The sequence below is a fragment of the Aquarana catesbeiana genome, linkage group LG07 (assembly GCF_042186555.1).
Source record: "Aquarana catesbeiana isolate 2022-GZ linkage group LG07, ASM4218655v1, whole genome shotgun sequence".
Taxonomy (NCBI): Eukaryota; Metazoa; Chordata; class Amphibia; order Anura; family Ranidae; genus Aquarana; species Aquarana catesbeiana.
The window spans coordinates 35774400-35796618 of record NC_133330.1 but is presented as its reverse complement, the minus strand read 5'-3'; the positions used below and the strand labels follow the sequence as shown (position 1 = coordinate 35796618).

Genomic DNA, 22219 nt, shown 5'->3' with positions numbered 1-22219 from the left:
TCAAGGGAATTATATATATATGCTATATAAAATAAAATAAAAAGTTTTGTCCTAACATACAATTTAAAGCAGAGCTCCACCCAAAAGGGGAAACTTTGCTTTTTCGCACCCTCCCCCCCCTGCCACTTTTTGGGATCAGGTACCTGGTTTGACAGGTACCCGCTCCCACTACCTGGTAAGTTTCATCGATTGGTGATCTACAATATTTCCAGCCCCTCCTCCTTACCTCGCTGCCTTCTGGGACACACACAGGTCCCAGAAGATGGCAGGACCATTCAGAAAGCGCAGTGTGGCTCGCACATGCGCAGTAGGAAACCGGCTGTGAAGCCTGTAGGCTTCACTGTCAGTTTCCCTTACTTACAATGGCAGCGCCACAAGGAGAAGGCGGTCCACAAGGTTTAGGAGTGTGTCTATGGGAATGTTTGACCATTCTTCCAGAAGAGCATTTGTGGGGTCAGGCACTGATGTTGGATGAGAAGGCCTGGCTCGCAGTCTATGCTCTAATTCATCCCAAAGGTGTTCTATCGTGTTGAGGCCAGGACCTTGCTTTGTGCACTGGTGCACAGTCATGTTGGAACAGGAAGGGGCCATCCCCAAACTGTTCCCGCAATATTGGGAGCATGAAATTGTCCAAAACGTCTTGATATGCTGACGCCTTAAGAGTTCCCTTCACTGGAACTAGGGGGCCAAGCCCAACCCCTGAAAAACAACCCCAGACCATAATCCCCCCTCCACCAAATGATTTGGACCAGTGCACAAAGCAAGGACCATAAAGACATGGATGAGCGAGTTTGGGGAGGAGGAACTTGATTGACCTGCACAGAGTCCTGACCTCAACCCGACAGAACACCTTTGGGATGAATTAGAGCGGAGACTGTGAGCCAGGCCTTCTCATCCACATCAGTGCCTGACCTCACAAATGTGCTTCTGGGAGAATGGTCAAACATTCCCATAGACACACTCCTAAACCTTGTGGACAGCCTTCCCAGAAGAGTTGAAGCTGTTATAGCTGCAAAGGGTGGGCCAACTCAATATTGAACCCTACAGACTAAGACTGGGATGCCATTAATGTTCATGTGCGTGTAAAGGCAGGCGTCCCAATACTTTTGGTAATACAGTGTACGTGTGGTTCAAAAGCAACTAGTTAGGGTTCTCTAATACAAGGAATAACAATAAAAACTCATACATTTATCCTGTTTTTAAATACATATTTTATTTACAAGGGTAATTTGGCACACAGCATGGCTGGCACACAAGCCTTGATACTTAGTAATATACAGGTACAAATATGGAGGCTCCTGTGCAGTGATAGAGAGACGTATCACACCGAGTCATGTGATCGTCTTCCTCCAGATTGTCACAGCTTTATTTGTACACTCCACACCGACGTGCAGACCACCGGCTGCCATAGGCAACCTCCACCAATCGGGGAGGGAGCACTCATATTTAGGAACTCTTCACTTTCATCGGTTGCTGGTGCAATAAAAACAGCATGTGTACATATATACACTAGTATAAAGACAAATATACATATAAAATTACTTTCACACATTGAAAGGTCACTCCACCTAAAAGTGGTGCATCAGTTTTGGTTAGATGCTAGTGAGCTAAATCACCAATATCATTGAGCCAAATGTACCTGGGTTCAGTTCAGGGTAGGTTTGGTGAATGTCAAATCCACGTCCCACTGAAGTCAACAGGAGCTGAATCTTAGCGGTTATTACCAACTGGGTCCCTTTTCTATGGTGACTTCATTAGTGGGATCTCCCCATTGTGTTTTTAATCTCCTTCCCCTAAATTGCTTCAGAGGGACCCTGTGTTGGTAGCTGGGTAGACTGAAAGGCACATTTCCGGTAACGTGGTGTTGTCAGCATGTAGCTCCTCCCTACGCGTTTCGTCATATGGTGATATATGCCCCGGAAGACACATAGCATGGAGCTCCATGCCGACGTCACCACATTATCGGAAGTGACCAGGAAGGGTGTCTATGTGCTGGTAGGAAATGTTTTGTATACTGCGCATCAAGTTTTTCATATCTCGAAAAGGGTCTACATGAGCTTTACCTTCTCCAGCCAATATTTGAATCTGGTGAAGAGTGTAGGAAACGTGGCTTTCATGGACCCTTACATCACATGCTATTTATGACTTCTGTATAATAAGAGGGTCACAGAAGTTTGGTAAGCCTGCGTTTGTGGCCATTTGGTGGAGGTGATTCTGCTTGGTGTGGGAACACAGTCCAAGACCTTTATTGTGGAACATTTTCACAGTGTGGACTTTTGCACTATAATTTTGGACATTCTGTTTTCACGATTATGACAAGATGTATGTTTTTTATACATTAGCGTAACACAACTGGTTTACATTGTTTTGACTATGATAAATATCTCATAGTATAGTTGCTGCTTTTCACGTCATAAGGTTTATATACACAAGCCCGGTTTTTGATATACCACATTTAGGTCGGAAAACCTGCTAAATGAAATGCAGGAACTCCAGCTCTGGAGAAGAGTGATCTAACACACAAGCATCTAGAAAAAAACTGAAATAGGAGGTGGAATGACCCTTTAAATACAAACTATAAAACATCTCTGCAAATACTGACACTTGTGTAATAGAGAGGTCAGCCAAGTAAGGCTGGATCTCGCATTAATTGTGACCCATATTGATTCATTGAGGGCTTACATTCTAAGTGGGACACTGACCCCGATTAATCAAGGCTCAAGCAGCACTTTAAATTAGCTTAAGGCATGCTAAAGTGGCCATTCAGACAGTATCATTGTATGTCATGTTAGCATGCCTTGAGTGCTAGTTAGCATTCCTTAACTGCTAATGTAGCTTGATGAATCAGGACAATTGTGTCTCTCTACGTCCAAAACTTCACTCACATACCTACAAAAATGCCTGTAATTTATTAATCCATGGAAGTTTTCGACCAGCTCTTCCCCTAAAATTCAAGGTCATTTTAGAGGTAGTTCCTCTGCTGGTGGAGGCTTTGATGACTACACCTATATGAGCCACTGTGGTCTGAAAGCTATATTAAAGTCTTGGTGGACACCAGTGGATAAATGAAGGAGGAGAAGCTTAGAACTTTGAGTAGAACTTCCCATTGAATAGTCTCAACCTCTCACATTCTGCTGTACAAGGATATATTGTTGTATAGACATACAATAGTACATTTTTTACATACTTGCCAACATTCTCAATTATATTGCAATGTCTAAGACGTCACAAGAAATGGGTGTGGTTTGTGAGTCTGAGAAATATTTTATTAAAAGGTGGGGTTTAGTCCAGGGCGTGGCCTGTTTTACATTGGTACTCATTGGCAAGTATCGGCACTCTGGTGACAGTTAAAGTGTTTGTAAAGTCACATTGTGACTTTGCTGGTACCCCCTTTGGTTTATACAGTCATAAACTACAGTGTGTGTGTTTTTTTTAAATGATATTGCTAAATACCTTTTCTCACGTGATCTCCCTCTGATATCAGCCAGCCAGCAGAGGGAGGTCACGTGACCGCACAGCTGCGGTGTGAGAAAAGGTATTTAGCATTATCATTTAAAAAACGAAACCACACACACTGTAGTTTATGACTATATAAACCAGAGGGGATACAAGTATTTTTGCTGCATATTGCAGCGGAATAGTGGCAGGAGGGGCGGGGAGGAGATTGGCTCTCACACTGACCGCCAGGGAGGGAGGTGGAGAGGGGAGAGACTTATAACACAAAGTGGGATGACGGAGGCAAGTAAACTGACCACGATATCATGGTATCAGCAGACATGATAACCGTGGTCAGCACACACAGGGGGATACATAAAAAAGGCAGGATCAACCAGGTATTTTACAACATAGAAAGGGACAAATTACACAACACAAGCACTGTGCTTTAGATCATGCCTTAAAGGAACAGGATCTTTTTTTTTGGGGGGGGGGGGGTAACAACCACTTTAAATGGGAGTCTGTCATGCATCAGGATATCTGTGTGAGAAACCCAGATGGAAGCTGCCATTATCTTCCAGGCATTTTCAGCTTTGCTACAAGTGACATCGCTGCCCCGGTGGCTAGCATTCAAAGTCAGATAACAGCAGCTTCTATTTTAAGACTTCTCATATAGATACTATTGCGTTTTGACAGGTTCCATTTAACGTTCAAAAAGTTTTTAATAGCATATTAAGGAGCAAAAAGAGATACAAAACAGGCACCATTTAAACAATTAGATACAGCAGCATTGCTAGAATTAGAACTGAATAAGGAGATAAAAAAAATCTTGCAGTTTGCACATGAATATTAATACACCTGTATTACAGGACAGCAATGTAAACTAAGGCCACTGAGGGATACCAGGCACCCTAAGGTGTCATGTCTTACCGACTTGTCTGCTTAGTGCACAACCAGAGCCCTTTAAAGTTCCTATGCGAATACTGAAATTACGTAAGATGGTATTCGCATTGGTACATCCCTCCATTTCCCATTTGGTAATGTTGCAGCCTTCCAACAGATCTTTTCGGCATCAAGCAATGCATTGTGGACTTTACAGAGAACTTTCAGGGCAAGGCCACAGCCACCATCAAAACTTTTCTGAAAAAGGGCCCAAGCTATAGAATACTTTTAATATTTAACTCTGATGGGCAGAAAGCCCTCACTTGTGAAACTATAGTGTCTAGCACATGATTTCTCAACTAGGGTTCCTCCAGAGGTTGCTAGGGGTTTCTTGAGCAATGAGCAATTTTGACTCTCAGATGAGTTCCCACTGACACCACTGATCTTTTTTGCTATCTATAAGGCGGTAATTCTTACCAATGGCCATAAGTATAGGGAGCATTCTTCCCACTGACAATCACACTAATGTATCAGCAGTTATAGCTATAGTAAGTTTTAGCAGAGGTTCCCTGAGACGGGAATGCTATTTCAAGGGTTCCTCTGTGTTAAAAATAGAAAAAGGCTGGTCTAGCAGAATCTTCAGTGCTTCTGGGTGTGTTGGATTCTTGTGTCCCCTACTGCGCACTGTGGTTAAATCCGCTGACCCCCTACAAAACTACAGGACACATGACCAGCAGAAAGAACCACAGTACAAAACAGGGGAAGTGGGTATTCAACACATCCAGAAGTATTGGATGTACAAGGTTCTTCTACAGGAGTATTCCTTCAACAGGGCAAAGATCAGCAGAATGGGCAGCAGGACAGTTGCATTTTAACTCTTATCTTTTATGGGAATGTTGCAACCTTCCAATAGATCTCTATTGCATCAACAATGCATTTTGAGATGCTGGAGGGGGTGTGCTCATGCTCAATTTTTTTTCAGGACATGGCTCTGGTGGTGGTAAAATGTCACAGTACAGGTATAATGCTCCATAGTAATAAGGAAGGTTAGTTGGGATAACTGAATCAATAGAATAACAAATGCATCACTTTTCATCATATCATCGTGTATGAAATAAATTATTCAATGCAAATTTGAGATCTGTATGCATATAATAAGAACAATGAGCGTTTCCAATTCGAAGCTTGGCTCCTCACTATTATGTGCTATCCCATAGCAGACTGAACTTTCATGAAAATGTAAGGTCTGATTATCTGGAAACCCTAACTAAAAAAAGATATGAAATTGTTTTTAAGAAAAATGTAAAACACTCTCATCCTACACCAGTGATGATGAACCTTGGTACCCCAGATGTTTTGGAACTACATTTCCCATGATCCTCATGCACTCTGCAGTGTAGATGAGCATCATGGGAAATGTAGTTCCAAAACATCTGGGGTGCCAAAGTTCGCCATCACTGTCCTACACCCCATGTCGAGGGTGACGTACTTTTTGGAAATCTTGAGAGAGATGAGGATCCCAAATGTTCTCCTGCATAGTGCTGGAGCATCTTCGAGGGAAATTGTGGATCCTCACCTTTCCCAGGATCCTCTGATGTGATCCAGGGATATCACCTGTGCCTACAGAAAACTTTAAAAAACTGGTAAGGTGAAAACCGTTTAAAAATGTTCTCTTAAATTATTTGAAGTGCCTTTCACTGAGCGTTTTCTAATCAAGCAGTGTGGAGAGGTCCCAGATAAGTGGACCTTGTATTTTCATGTAAAGTTCTCTCTAGTTTACATTGTACTGCATTACAGGTTTACTTTAAACACAGTCATTGTTTCCCAAAAGAAAACAACAATGAAACCAATTATTTTCTGGACATAAAATACTAGTTAGGACAGTCACTGAACTTTATAACAAATTTTGAAAACATCTACTCATTATTTTCTAAAAGACACCAAAAAGTGCTCAGAACATACCGTATATGTTTAGAGATGGCTGAACAGTTAACAAAAAAGCAGTGGAACCTTGCATGAGAAGAGCTATTATATTGACCTCTTTGGTGCCCCGTGCCTTCAAACGTCCTTCAATTCCAGCTTTGAAGCCTCCATCAGTCTCTTCAGCCTATGACATGTCTGGAAACTTCGGATGCCCCTTTGTGTTGTTAAGTCCCTGTACTGATGTAGGAGTTGGAGGAAGGAACTACAGCACATGATGGCAGACATTGGCATCCAACACTGCCGGGAAATGTCAAATACTTAAGAGAATGAAGGAGGCTGCAGTGCTTGAATGGAGGAAAAGTAAAAGACAAGGGTAGAAGACCCTTTCTCTCGGTTAGACCACAGCTGCCTTTTTGGAAGAACCAGACATGGTCACTCTAAAAGGGCAATAAAGGGAACTTGGATAAAGGTAAATTAACTGCCATTGTTAATTTCTTTTTGATAGTGTCGATATCCTCATTCTTTTTTCAATGTTTAGAGAATCGCTGACTATGAACAAGAATTAGGGTTTTTGAGAATTCTGACCTCCTTGGCCTGCACGCACAAAAATCTGTCAACAATGGCAGTCCCAATTATTCTTTCTAGGGTTCAAGCAGTAAAAATGTTGGCTCCCTTAAATTTTCTAAGTGCTCTGAAAAATGACAGCTGAAATATCCATCAAAACAAATTCCCTTTTTACAGTTTGCATTCTGAGGGGTTTTTCAACTTTTTCCTTTTTTACTAAACTATTGACTTTTCACTGTTTTTGTTATGCACTTGGACACAACAACAAAGTTTTATTGACTGAAAAAAAAAATGGCCATTCTTTACTGCAAAAAAAAAAAAAAAACGACTAAATATTTAAAGATCCCCTGGAGATCCCTAAAGATGTCCTGGACTAACAGGTTCACAGCTTCTTGAGTCACCATGTGGGGAAGTGCAGTGTGGCGGGGCAGCAGTAAAACAGAACAGTTGCAGAAAACAGAACTTGTATTAAAGTTAAATTTCGGCAATTCACAACAAGTCCAGCGGGAAGGCACCCAACCGGGAACACTCTCAGGATGTAAGAATCATGTGTAGTTGAGCAGGTCTCAGATGTGCCAAAAGCATCTGTCTTGAGGGACGGAATGCGGCATGGCTGATCTGAACCCAAATGGGGAGGTCTCCAGGAAGGATGGCATGTCCCTATCATTTCCCTACTCTCTGAAACCTCTCCCTACCGCTATTCACTCTCCCTGACAGGTGGGTGACCTGTCCCTACACTACCCACATGTGAAAAGTGCGCCAAGCCTTGGAGCCAGGGAATTAAATAGACGTTGCCTGGCCCAAGAGGGCTAGTCACATAGGGTGGCAGCATTCAATGGGATAGCTTCATCGGTGACCCAGGAAACCATAGAGCAGGGATCCTCAAACTACGGCCCTCCAACTGTTGTGGAACTACATATCCCATTAGGTATTGTAAAACTCTGACATTCACAGACATGGCTAGGCATGATGGGAATTGTAGTTCTTGAACAACTGGAGGGGCATAGTTTGAAAACCCTTGCCATAGAGGAACCATGTTCTTCTTGACTTCCTCTCCCTCTGCAATGCTGCAGTTGAGCACCACGTGCAGTGGAGAAAGTAGATTGCACCTGCCTACAACCGTGTCAATAATTGGCCAATCTTTGCTACAAAATAGTCTAAATATTTAAAGATCTGGAGATCTCTAAGGATGTCCTGGACCAACAGGTTCACAGCTGGTTTTCCGAGAGAGATGCCATCAACTGTCTAATGTTCATGAAGGTGGGCCTTTTGCATTAGCAGTGCTGGTCAAATAAATGTTTTTGAAAGCAAAACACAGCAAAGGGCTGCAAGTGACCTGCATTAGGTGAATGTATCTCAATAGGACATGCTGCATCCAAAGAAATGCAATGCATAGCAGGTCAAACACAACCACAGAACTTGTATCCATACTGCACCATTAGCAATCTGCTTTCCTTGGTTTGAAGTGGCCTTCAAGTGCACTTCAAACCAAAGAAGAAATGCCCATCTACACAAGTCCTAAAACTGATTTAAATGTTTTAGATGGACTGTCTCTTTTTTTACAGAAACCCCTGAATTGTTATCAGATGTGTTATATACGGAAAGTTGAAATTTACAGTTGGGCTGCCCTATGGATAAGTAAAAGTGCCTTTGTGGTACATTAGCAACCAATTACATTTCAGCTGTCATTTTTCTAGTGCTGGTTGGTTTTTAAGTGCATCTATTGGCTGTTGTGGCAATACATTTCTTCTTTTAAGTTTTTACATATCAGATTTTCTGTACAGTAGACACAGGTATAGTGACTACATCTTGGACTTTGTGGTGTCCATTACCCGTGTGTTTCAACACATCACTTTAAATGTTTTGTCAAAAGGATGTGTCTGATTGTCATTAAACACAGTCAACGGAAGGATTTAACACCTTCACGGTCTAGATTGGAATTTTTATTCCAGTACAAAAGTGTAGACTTCAGACAGTTTCCATGGATACCTCTGGTGCACATTCAATGTCTTAGCTCTGCTTGGCTTGCTTGACACGTACCTTGAAAGTACTTGTAGTACCACATTTTACACATCATTCCTACAGGTTTTAGATTTCCATATAATGATATTCCACTTGTTTACACCCATCAGGGACAAAAACCCTGTCCATACAATTGTGTTTTAGATAAAATAACAAAGTCACAAATATATTTTTCGTCATTCTTTCAGGTAATGGCTTTAGCCTTTGCATTTGGCCTTTGAAGGAAACCACCTTGACAGTTCAAAATAAATACTTAAAAAAAAATCAGTAAATAAAAAAGTGAAGCAATGTTGTTGCCTATAAACACGGACAGGCAATGTGCTTATTATAGAGAATTACTATATATAGTAACCAAATAGAGGATTCTTGGTATGTGTATAATCTTTGTCGCTTTCCTTAAATCAGTTTTTCCTCATTCAAAAGAAGAAAATAATTTTATATGTTTTTTTGTATTCATTCCCCTAGTAATGAATGTTTTTAAAACATGGCAAACTTTTTCTTTGTAACATGTCTATGCTTGTTAACACTTTTTCGGCATATCACAGTTCGATGGTCTCGCTAGCAATGCTGTTAGAATCTGTGGTCTGACTTTTTTCCATAAACCTCCTGCCAAAGGATTTCTCAGGCTCGCTGCATTTGGACATGATGCTAGGTTGGGATCCTTGCTTCAGAAGTTGAGACGAAGGAGTGTCTTCGAGAGGAAGACTTTCCACTGAAGATAGGCCATGGCGCCAAGGATTCCAGCTGATTTTGATGGACCCTTTGGAAATACTGTCTATGGAGCTAACTGAAGCCATGGGTTCTGTTGTGACATCTCGAGGAAGCTCTTTACTCTGCTGTGTACTTTCACTCTGGGAGTCCATCTCTGTTGTTGAACTATCATTGGTTAAGCTGTACAGGTAGTCTGGATTGCTGCATCTTCTCATCTTCAGGTCTGCGGAAATCAAAGGGTCTATAGTTTGGTTCATAGCGGAACATTCTTTCAGTGAAGAACATGAGTCTTGTCTTGTTAAGTAACTGGGGTACTGTAGACTGGAATCCAAAAATATGCTGTCTCGGACCAAATGCTCTCTAAACAAAGCCTCATCAATGCTTCTGCTTAGATTGATGGGCGATGGAGGTCGAAACTCCAAATCAGCCAGTGACAGCATAGACTCCTTTTCAAAACAAATACTTGTGTAAGAGCGACCCATAGTTATGTTTTGAGATTTCGCAGCAAACACCACTTCTGGCTTAGGTCTGAAAAGAGGCGATGAAGAACGACTATTGTTGCCGATCCCAGGACCTTTTGCCTCATTGTTCTCTTTGATGATTCTAAGAGGAACGTTCTCAGCATGGTTTCTGATGATGGTTTTACTTATGTTGTTGTTGACCATCTTGTCCTGGATGCCGTTTGTCCAGTCGTAGCAGTTGTTCGGATACTCTGGTGCCTCTGTTTTTTTGTAGGTGCAAAAGTAGCTGATGATCTTGGACCAGCACGTGTGATCGCTGCTACTGCACTGTAGACAGAAGCTGTGGGAGGCTACAAATATCATGGAGAAACATAGAACTAATTCAAAGATCCTGTACCAGAACTGGAGGAACCACCAAGACCAGAAAAATTCATTTTTCTGACCAAGTAGCCCATAAAGCCATAATATGGCATACACCTGCATGCCACAGCAAAGAAGTCCAAAAATACTGCTGACTAATAACACTCTGGAGGATGTAAACATACACTTTATACTTCGTCCTTGGGTTTGAACCACTGCTATGTCTTCAACAGGAGATACTCTTTGCGTCTCATTTACAATATCTTTGCTGCTTTTTCTCAGGCGATAATAGGCCACAAAGTTACCCACCATGAGAAATATGCCCCAGGAAATGGAGAGAATCTGCAAGACCATGTTTACGGAAGGGTTCAGAAGATGAGTTAGAAGATCAGCGCTCAGGAGAACAATAAAGTGAATAACCGCTATAACAGCCAGCAATGCCAGGCTCTGAAACTTTGGAGGCAGCAGCTGTAGACGGGCAATCTTCAGAACCAAAAGAACCAAGGTCGCAAATGTGGAGATCATAAGTGGGAATGTGACATTGCAAAGGACAAGAGAAATAGGCCGTGAAATCTTCCCTTTTGTTCCGTAAGGATCCAGGAGGAAAAATACGCCTCTGAGGATTCCAATCGCAAACAAGAGGCCATTTGCAACAATAACATAAGGGAGGTAGGTCACTTGTAGGATGGGAGATCCGATAAGGTTGACAAGTGCAATTAAAGATAAAAGAAGAAACAGGGAACCTGTGCCATAAACGTGCATATCCCAAGCAAAACTTAGAGTGTGCCGAAGGTCATCCCACTTTAGAAGTGTCTTATTGGTGCCAACAAATTCACATGTGCCACTGTTCTTGTTGCAGATTGGAGTCTCTAGTGTCGATCTCATAGAGGTGAAGCTGGTTGGGACATCAATCAGCTGTGGCCGGCGGAAGGCCCTTTGGGTTGTGACCCTAATTTCCCCGCGGCGCCCGTTCTTTTTGGAGACATTTGGGAAGAGCCTGGTTGTTGAAGACTCTGCTAGCTGTGGATGTTGAGTTTCTGCCACAGGGTCTGAAAAACAAAATTTATAGTAATAATTAGGAGTCTTGATTTAATAAACACGCCCATAAAGATACATCTAAACAGTGATTTTTAAAAGGACAGTTGTCCCTGGAACCGAAAAGTGGAGGAAATCCTCAAATTACAGTCCCTATAATGGTGAAAACTAAGAGCTAATTTCTCTCACATTGGGGAGATCTCTGCTCACTTCCTGTTGTTTTTCTAGAAAAGAAAGTAGGGACGCTTAAGGCAAGCTATTTAGATTTGTAATCAATGTACTTTTTCAACAAAGCAGCTAAGATTAGCCTAGCAAACATTTTTTAAAAAAAGAGAGCCTAGAACTCTGCTGGCTGTTATGAATTGTAATATTTCCTATTTACTGGACATAAAGAAAACATTTTTTTAAATTTTTTTTAGCTCTGAACTTATAAAGAAAAAAATATATACAAAATATCTACATCCTCCGTTAACATGCTGTAAACTTTTCACAGGCACCAGTTTTAATAAAGAATAAGCTAAAGAAAAACATTTCATATTCAATAATTATTTTTAGACATAAAAGAGCAAAAGTTCATTTTTCTAACCTCATCCAAAAATGTGTATATGTTCCATTTGTATGCTTTGTGTATAATAGATTGCTGCTATGATGACACAGAACTGTAAATTGGAGCATTAGCAGCAGGCAGCCCAGACGATTGTTCCTGCCATGATGAAAGGTTTTGTGACTGTAAGTGACGAGAAATCTTTTAGATGTTTAATGATCAAGAATTGTATATTCATCCTAGCCGTGATCAATCAGATCCCTAAAGCTCTGAGACGGTTCTAATGTACTTATGGAATGTCTGCATTCCTGAACATTAGAGTCACCGGTTCACACTACAATAAGACACATTCATGGGACAGGTCATGGTATTGCTGTTGACATAATGTAACTTAATTCTATGTTGTGCTCTAGGGCTGATTGGTCAAGACCAAACAGTCTCCTGATGAAAAGGATATGTTGATATGGTAGTACAGATCACCACTATGGCTTTGTAAATACCTTAAAACTCCACTCTGGACTCCACGATCCCTGGAGATCAGGACAGTCATATGACTCTATGTAGTGTGAATGAAGGGTGCTACAGTGTTGCCCTCCACAGAGTGGAGCCATGACACCCTGCACTCCCATTATATATTGAGTGACACGTCATTCAACCTGGAACACCGAGGACATCTTGTTGCGAAGAAGATATACCGCATGAAAACCTATGGATTGATGGTAAGTATTGCAGTGAGTACTCCTTTTTTACACTATCATGGGATCTATTTAAAAAAAAATAAAGATTTATCCCAGAGTTGGGCTTTAAAACCAAACTTTAGAACCCTGAGAGGGTTAACCAGACATCAAGCCTGTCCAAACAGATGGGAATCCTCCTTATGTTCAGTATAAATGTAAGACAGCGACGGCATGTTTTCCGTGCCCCTGATGACGTCATGTATGGCGAAACATGTAGGGCGGAGCTGGAACATCTTTGTTTTGGGAAAAGGGTGGAAAACTTATGGCTTGTACTAATTTAGGAATATGTAAGTGCATTTGTTTTTATTATACATCACCATTATTATGGTTTTACACTATGGAAGGTGTTCTTTGTTCCTTTTATAAACACGTGCCTGTGTTGCCTGCGAGGAGCCTCAAAATACTCGATAGGTGATACATGCTGCAGCAACCTGTCAGGACCCACGGAGCGGCTGTGAGGCTATATGTGGATTGCATTAATGCGAATTAAGACCTCTCCTTGTGAGGGTCGTTAGAATCTGGTGAGCCCCCCACTCATTCACTGTGGTGGTCTTCTGTGGTGGGTTCTTTTTGCTCAAAAGCTTGGGAGGTTTTTGCTGAGATCCATAACTACAACTGCATAGTTCCTTTTAATCTATAAATACACCTGTTAACTTTTTATTGGTGCTTCAGAGGGACTTTTCTTTTTTTCACTTTATTTAACTATACACTGATATATGGAAAGGTAAATATGTTGCGCTGAATAAACTAAATTCAAAATAGATTTAAATTACAAAGTCCTCAAAGTCCATAAAACGCATGGCTTAAAGGGGTTGTAAAGGTTCTTTTTTTTTTTTTTTTTTTTAAATAACAAACATCTTATACTTATGTAGCGCAGGGGTTTTTGCCACCTAAGTTACTATGTAAATAATGTGATATTCTTTAAGTGAGAGTTTGGTTCCCTCTAGTGTCCTTTCTATTTAATGCTATTAAGACTTTTGTTTGGTTTCATTAAAGCCACGCTCCAAAGCATTGTGGGAGATGTAGTGAACGAGGAGCTGACTCATGTGCTTAAACTCTGTCTGTGAACTACTGACCCACAATGCCCAGTTCACCTACCCACAATGCCAGGTCAGAGAACAGCCTGCTGGGTAGGCAAATAAAAGGGTCAGCGCGGCCATTTTTCCGGCCTCTTGGGACGCCATTCAAAGCCTGCCTGCAGGGAGGTCTTTGTGTGACCGTCTGACTGTGGCCTGGAAGGCGCGGAGCGGAATCGTTTGGCCACTGAGGAGCTCCAGAGCACAGTCAGCTGGGCCAGCATGTGGATGGACCGGAGGATCCAAGATTTCTAGAGGTTTCCTGCATTACAGTCACCGGACATCAGAAGGAGCGGTGCGGTGTGACGACGCCAGCTTGAATTGGGACTGAGATATCAGGAAAGGAGCCTTGCAAGCATCGGGACCTGTGCGGTGAGCGGGCACTTGCCCAGATCAGTAGAGTGCACTGTTATTGTGTGATGTGGCTACAGACTGCTGGTGAGAAGTGTAGTCCCACAGAGGTGATCTCACTTATTCACAGGCTGCATGCAGTGGAACTTTGACATTTGTTTCTCTATCCTATAAAGTCCATGCAGAAGTACACTCACTGCTAAGGAAAGACAGTGTTATAAACCTCTACTTGTTTCCTCGTTTTGGATTTACAAATACTGCAGTTAAAATACTATAAGCTAGTGAAGATTCTGAAGACAAGGAACTTTTATCACCATTTATTCTACATCTGGAACATTGCATTGCCGCCTAGGGGGAGCCCTTGAACATATGACATAAATATATTGCATTGTGCTGCAGTATTGGTATGTGTGTGTGCTCGGAGGTTTAGTGGGAAGGTGCTCGATATGGCTGTTGATTAGTATTGAGTACCTGTCTCCCTGTACATCTGTTTGCATATGCTATATATAGTGATCCTTGAATACAGTTTCACATTCACATTGACTGTTATGTTGCTATTTACTGTTGCTGAGTTATCACACTGTTTATTGTGTTAAACTTCTGCCCCAGTAAACTTTTATATGGTTAATTGATACCCTGTGTGAGTATCTATCTTTATTACAGCTGGCGCAGTGACGGAGACCAAGGTTACGGTAAAAATACTATATAGGATATCTTTGCTGTGTTTCTCTATACTGTTGGGTCTTACACTAATATCACCATACACGTGTGCCAGAGGGGCCGAGACTGTTCTTGGGGTTGATAGGTGGGGTGCAGAATTGAACATTTATCAGCAGCTCCTACGGGGGTCAGTGCTACACTTACCTCCTCTGTGCAAGGGTTTTGCACAGAGTGGCTCCGATCCTTCTCTTCTTGGGTTCCCCCCCAGCGGTGCTGCTGGCTCCTTCTCTTCTCGAGTGCCCCCACGGAGAGCAGCTTTCCATGGGGGCACTCGTGGGGGTGCGCTCCTGAGTCCTGCTGCTGCGTCCATTGATACAGACAGCAGGACTCGGCCCCACCCCCCACCTCCCGTGTCACTGGATTTGATTGACAAGCTCCTGCTGCTATCAAGCTATCCAATGAGGAACCGAGACAGCGGTTGGAGCTGCTGTGCTCCTTCTTGTCACTGGAAAGATCTGGTTCAGGTAAGTAAAAGGGGTGCTCTGGGGGGGCTGCTGCACTACAGAAGGTTTTTCACCTTAATGCAAAGAATGCATTAAGGTGAAAAACCTTGAGGGTTTAAAACCCAACATAGGAGTGCTTGTTAATGTAGATTCAGAAGAAAATCCTCCACCATGTGAAAAATCACAAAGGTCAAGATGTACTCTTACCACAGAGTATGGACCTTTTAATTATGGAAGGTCACATAAGCCTTATTGAATCCACCACTGATAATCCAAGGAAGACAAAAGGCGATGGTATACGTCACACCCACAACTGCTGCTAATCTGGTTTCGTTCCTGCTGCATTCTGCTGTCTCTCTGGCCAATCCTATTGACCCCCAGCTGCCACTTGGTCCACAATGCTCCTGGCTGGCTCACCAATTTCTGTACTTGTTTTATCAGTGCTCTTCCAGTTTCGCCGTGTGAAAAATATAGATATTGGCGAGCCAGCCTAGAGCATTGTGGACCAAGTGGCAGCCGGGGGTCAATAGGATCGGCCAGAAGCAACGCATGGGATTATGGGTAAATCTTATTACCCATAAACCCATGCTTTTTCCTTCTAGTTAAGAGGGCTGGGCTGGAAGGGAGCATGTGTCTTTTAGACACATGCCCCCTTCTATGATACTGCAGTTAGAGGACAGCCTCCACTGCAGCATTTTTATTGGACAGCTTGTTCCAATGGTGCTTTACCATTGGTCCAAGGCTCCAAGCTGTCCATTAAACTCAGTGCCTCTGACAAGAAGTGAGGAGAGGCACTGTGAGCTCATCCTCTCAGTCTGCTGCAAACAGCGTGCGCCAGCTTGTATGTAAACTGGCCGCTCTGTATGTAGCTTCTGACAGGCTGCACATGGAGCCCCGTATCTCCGAAACACTCAGTCATCAGCTTAGCCTACACTTAGCTTCTGGAATGTAGCTTTTGACAGGCTGCACAAGGAGCCCCGTATCTCCGGAACACTCAGTCATCAGGTTAGCCTACACATAGCCGGAATTATAGGTGGTAGGAGCCCCAAATTTTAGGGTAGGACTTCAGTTACCTACCTCAGGTCACCAAGCTACGACCCTCGAAGCTCGATCTTTTTTAAAATTTTTTATTTATGTTCATTATGTTTTTTATGCCTCCCCTGACTGCACCCCCCTGCACTATAGGGGTTATAACGCTGGATTTTCATTTATTGTATATTTTGGACACTAAGATGGATGGGAAAATCCAAAACTCTCAGGTGGACAGTAAGTGAACTGGACACCGGAACTCTATCTTCAAGATCACTAAAATGCTTTACATGAGAAGATCTAGTACAACATACGCAGAAACAACCTCCAAACACTCCGTGTTCTTCAGCATCATCATACACTGTCACACCATCAGACTATGTGGCCTAGTGCCGCCTAAGCTTTCAAATTAGTACACAGCCATTGAACACTCAGTCATCAGCTTAGCCTACAAAGAGGGAACAACTATGAGTCAATCCCTGAAGAATGAAATTACGGTGCAACAAGAATGATGTAAACTCATACTGGTTACAATAATAGCTCAAAAGAAATACAGTTACTTCTCAATGTAAAGCACAGCACTAACTAAAAAAAACTGATTATAGGTTTTAATTTCAAAAGCTGGTGCATAAGCTTAGTACAGGAACAATAATAAGAATTTCTGACTGGCAGTAAGGTTTGTATAACTACAGGCAAAACTTTTGTTTTAGTTTAGGATAGAATGGAGAGGGGTTAGAACCCCTGTCAGTTTTTATTACTGTCTGTGCCCCCATTAGGGAGTATCAACCTCTCTATTTGTCCTGTTTACCATTATTATTGAAAGTAAAAAAAAAAAAAAATTTTGGGTTGTCCCCCAGAAAAGTAATAGAGGGGAAATCTTCCAATGGGGACACTAATTCTGGTGACCTGGGGGTTCCCTTAATTTGCAGGGATTTCCTCACACTTCCTGTTTGGCTACGGGACAGGAAGTGAAGGGAAATCTCTGTAATGGCGAAAAAAAAATCTAACGGGTTATAACCCTTGTTTACTCTATCCAAAATGAAAAAAGTTTTGCCTATAGTTTTACTTTAACTACTTCACCGCCAGGCCAATTTTGATATTTCTCTCATACATGGACTTAGAACTCCAAAATATTATATATATTTTTTAAGCAGAGGCCCTGGAGAATAAAATGGTGGGTGTTACATGCCACACAATATTTGTGCACAGGTTTTTTGAATGCAAATCTTTTGTAAATAATTCACTTCAACCCCTTGATGCCGACAGTACGCAAATAAGCGGCCTCTCAGTGGGTGGGCTTAGGCGCCGAGCGGCTGCGTACCACACTGCAAACACAGCTGTGCCAAGAGTGCGCCGCCCTGTGCGCTCCTGGCACAGTTTCCAGCGGCTAACAGAAAGCTCCCGACTGTTGCTTGCGATCGGGAGCTTTCTGATCATGTGACCGCCATAACAGCCAATCACGGCGGTCTCAGGATCATAAACCCCGCCCTGCCTCCTGCCATCTGAGAGCGCAAGGGGTTTAATGAATTTTAGTGAACACAAACACAATATAATACCAAATTTTGGTAAAATCTTAAAGATGATGTTATGCTGAGTAAATAGATACCAAACATGTCATGCTTTAAAATTGCGCACACCTGTGGAGTGGCAACAAGCTACAGTACATCGAATTATCCATAGGCGACACTTTAAAAGCCTTTACAGGTTACCAGTTACTCAGCACGTCTGATGCTATTAGTATTGTGCCACGTTCATGGCAATACCTCACATGTGTGGAGCGATCGCCGTTTACATATGCCTGTGGGACCTATGTGCGTGTTCACATTTGCATGTGAGCACATTGGGGGTGGAGAGGCTTTAAAAAAAATAAAAAGCTAAACTCTGGTCAAATGACTAAAGATACAGTTGAAATACACATAATGAGAGCTATTTTATAATATAAAGGATTTATATTTCTGTCCATCCTGTCCTGAGATTTACACAGCTCTGCTAAGCAGTTCAGTCCTGTCTGGCAAGACAGGAGACCTGATTTTTCTCTTCTACAGTTAAAGTGTTACTAAACCCGGGACCCTGCATTCACTATATCTTGTCTCACCCAGTACACAGAACATGGAAATGCAATTATTGTAGTACATATTAACTGCTAAATACCTTTTCTCATCAGCAGTATATAGCAGTCTTGTGACTTCTATCAGTGTCTGGTTAAAACTTGTAGGAGGAGTTTTCATTCTCCTCTGACTGTCCTATGAGGCTGCAGAACCCGTGACCCTCTGTCTGGACAGTGCTGATTGGCCCTGTGCTGATCACATGCACCCTCCAAAGAAAAAAAAAACAAACTCTCTAGCCATACACACCTGATCATGTGCAAAGTGACTCCAAAGGCTCTGTCTTATCAGGAGATGGATTGGGGACAGTGAAAGAAGGGGAGGATTAGAGAAGACAGGATTAGACATATGCACTGTCAAAAAATGTGTTTGTTTTAGTTTTTCGGGTTATTCGTTATGATTGAAATTCGTAAAATTGTAAATTCGTAGATTCAAAAATTTGTAAATTAGAAAATTAGAAAATCCAGAAATACGTAAATTAGAAAATTCGTAAATTCGAAAATTCAAGACTTTGAAAATCAGAAAATTCAAAAATCAGAAAATAAGAAAGAAAAAGAGAATTTGAACGAAAATCTGAAAATTTGAAATAACTAATAATAATAACTAACTATTAAATTATACGTATTGGATTTTCCTTTCAAAGTTGGCTGTTAGTGAATGTAACGAATACGAATTTATCCGAAGTTCCGAATTATCCAAATTAACGAATGCCGCATCGAAACAAATGGAACGGAATGAATTAATAATAATAAAAAGATTTAATATTATTATTGTTATTTATTATTATTATTAATTTGTTACGTTCCATTCGTTTAGACACAACATTCGTTATTTCGGATTATTCGTAACTTTGGATAAATTTGCATCCGTTACATTCTCTAACAGCCAAATTTAAAAGGAAATTCCAATACCTATAATTTAATAGTTAGTAATAGTAAAGTTAGTATTAGTTCGTTATTATTTCAGATTTTCAAATTTTCGGGTTCTCAAATTTTCGTTCTTTTGAATTTTCGTTCTTATTTTCGGATTTTCATTCTTTTGAATTTTCTTTCTTAAATTTAGGATTTTCATTCTTTTGAATTTTCATTCTTATTTTCGGATTTTCGAATCTTGAATTTTCGAATTTACGAATTTTCAAATTTATAAATTCTCGAATTTACAAATATTCGAATTTCCGAATATTTGGAAAAATTTGTTAAACAGGTTTTCGTTAATGCGGATATTTCCAAATTAACGAATTTGTTGAAATTCGTTAAAAAACAAATTCGTAACAATACGAACTGCACATGTCTAGACAGGATCAAACAGCCTTTTTTACACAATGCGGAGGATTAACCCCTTAGGTTCCACACTGAGTATAACAAGCAGTCTTTACTGCATATACAGACTGATATTAATGTTGTGGGTTAAGTAACACTTTCAGGTCTTGTGCCTCCCTCGGCCTGTGACTGGACAGTGGAAGGAGAAGCAGCACACTGATCAGCTCATCTCTCCATCACTCTGGGCTCTCCTCCTAATAGCATGCACTTGGCACCACAGCAGAGCAGATTGGCTCATTGTGCTGCTTTTCTCTTTTAATATCTGAGCTCTGCTGTACAGGGGACTGCTTGAGTCTGATACCAAATTTAATTTGGGTATTTGCACAGCTTGCATGTTAAAAAAAAAAAAATCACTTATGCATTAATACATATAGAGCTGCACTAATGTGTCTATGTTTATCTGCCTGGAGTCCATTCTTCAGCATTCCAAGCAATGTGTTGATGAGTCAGTGCCTATCACATTATCAGTGCACTCTCATCCACTGTATCGGAATGGCTGCAGGGTTTTGCTTTTCCTCCTGGCTGCACATTGTCTCCATATTGTTTGCTGGGAGTTCAGTGTAGCAGAAGTAACCGGCCAGCCATGGTGAATAGGCAGATCACAGGTCGCTAGGTCTGTTACAAATGTTTGTAAGAAGCACATCAGACGCGGAGGGATGAGGTCATCGGTGTATTCAAGGGCATTCTGATCCAATGTCTAGGCCACCAGAAGAGAAAACTTTATCTAACTGGGATTAGGACTGTCTGGGTGGCAAACAATAATGCCGTTATTTTACTGAGGGCCATTCATAGTCAATGAATCCTTCCCATCCCCACCTAAAAGGAAAAGTATAATGAGCGCATATTCCGAGTTATTGTTTTAGAGCTTCCCTTGCAAATTTTACTATGACTTTTTACATTTTTTACATTTTTCGCATATATTTTTTGCATATAAAAATGTAAATTGACAACAACTCCCACCTCTTTAGCAAATTGTCCTTTGATCAGCCAGCCTCCTGATCAGTGCCACCTTAACAGCATCACGGGCCCCTGCACACAGTAATGGGGCCCCTACAAGGGAGGCAAATAGTGGGTGTTGCGAATAGGCGTGCGCACATGCGTGGTCCACTATCTCAACTGTTGGACAATCTCTGAGCTCAAAGCTACTACAATGGGGAGGAAAGAGTGCATGCAAGGGAGTCTGAATCAGAAAAAGAGCTTACTCATATCAACAATCTTGGATACAGGGAACTCCACGTTTCCGATTTGACCATAACTGGTTATATTCGGTGAAGATCATCTTATGTCTGTAAGCATCTTTAACAGGGCTCCATGTGAACAATGTGAGAAGCAGGGAACTCTATATGGCCGATTTGACCAAAACTTGCTGGATCTGGTGAAGATCATATCATGTCTGTAGGCACCTTCATTTGGGCTTCATATAAATGATCTAAGAAAAAGGGAGCTCAACATGGCCAGTTTGACCATAACTGGCCAGATCAAGTGAAGATCATCTTATGTCTGTAGGCACCTTTAACTGGGCTGCATATGAAAATGCAGGGAACCCCACATGGCCCATCTGACCATAACCAACTAGATTGTGTAAAGACCATTTTATGTCTGTAGCCACTTTTAACTGGGCTGCATATGAACAATCTGAGAGGCAGGGAACTCCACATGGCGATTTGACCAAAACTGGCTGGATCTGGTAAAGATCATAGCATGTCTGTGGGCATCTTCATTTGGGCTTCATAGAAATGATCTAAGAAAAAGGGAGCTCAACATGGCCAGTTTGACCATAACTGGCCAGATCAAGTGAAGATCATCTTGTCTGTAGGCACCTTTACCTGGGCTGCATATGAAAATGCAGGGAACCCCAATTGGCCCATCTGACCATAGCCAACTAGATTGGGTAAAGACCATTTTATGTCTGTAGCCACTTTTAACTGGGCTGCATATGAACAATCTGAGAGGCAGGGAACTCCACATGGCCGATTTGACCAAAACTGGCTGGATCTGGTAAAGATCATAGCATGTCTGTAGGCACCTTCATTTGGGCTTCATAGAAATGATCTAAGAAAAAGGGAGTTCAACATGGCCAGTTTGACCATAACTGTCCAGATCAAGTGAAGATCATCTTGTCTGTAGGCACCTTTAACTGGGCTGCATATGAAAATGCAAGGAACCCCACATGGCCCATCTGACCATAGCCAACTAGATTGGGTAAAGACGATTTTATGTCTGTAGCCACTTTTAACTGGGCTGCATATGAACAATCTGAGAGGCAGGGAACTCCACATGGCCGATTTGACCAAAACTGGCTGGATCTGGTAAAGATCATAGCATGTCTGTAGGCACCTTCATTTGGGCTTCATAGAAATGATCTAAGAAAAAGGGAGTTCAACATGGCCAGTTTGACCATAACTGGCCAGATCAAGTGAAGATCATCTTGTCTGTAGGCACCTTTAACTGGGCTGCATATGAAAATGCAAGGAACCCCACATGGCCCATCTGACCATAGCC

General features: G+C 41.7%; 1 protein-coding gene across 3 annotated transcripts in view; it reads right to left on the bottom strand.

The window, feature by feature from the left end:
- Window positions 1-1996: 1996 nt before the first annotated feature.
- The window catches only part of PRRT3 (proline rich transmembrane protein 3), a 116996-nt gene continuing 96773 nt past the window's right edge, over window positions 1997-22219 (bottom strand). For all 3 annotated transcript variants that reach the window (XM_073591961.1, XM_073591960.1, XM_073591962.1), the window contains exon 4: window positions 1997-11407. In XM_073591961.1, the coding sequence (XP_073448062.1) occupies window positions 9366-11407 (2042 nt within the window). In that variant the 3' untranslated portion in view covers window positions 1997-9365. The remainder of the gene's footprint in view (window positions 11408-22219) is intronic.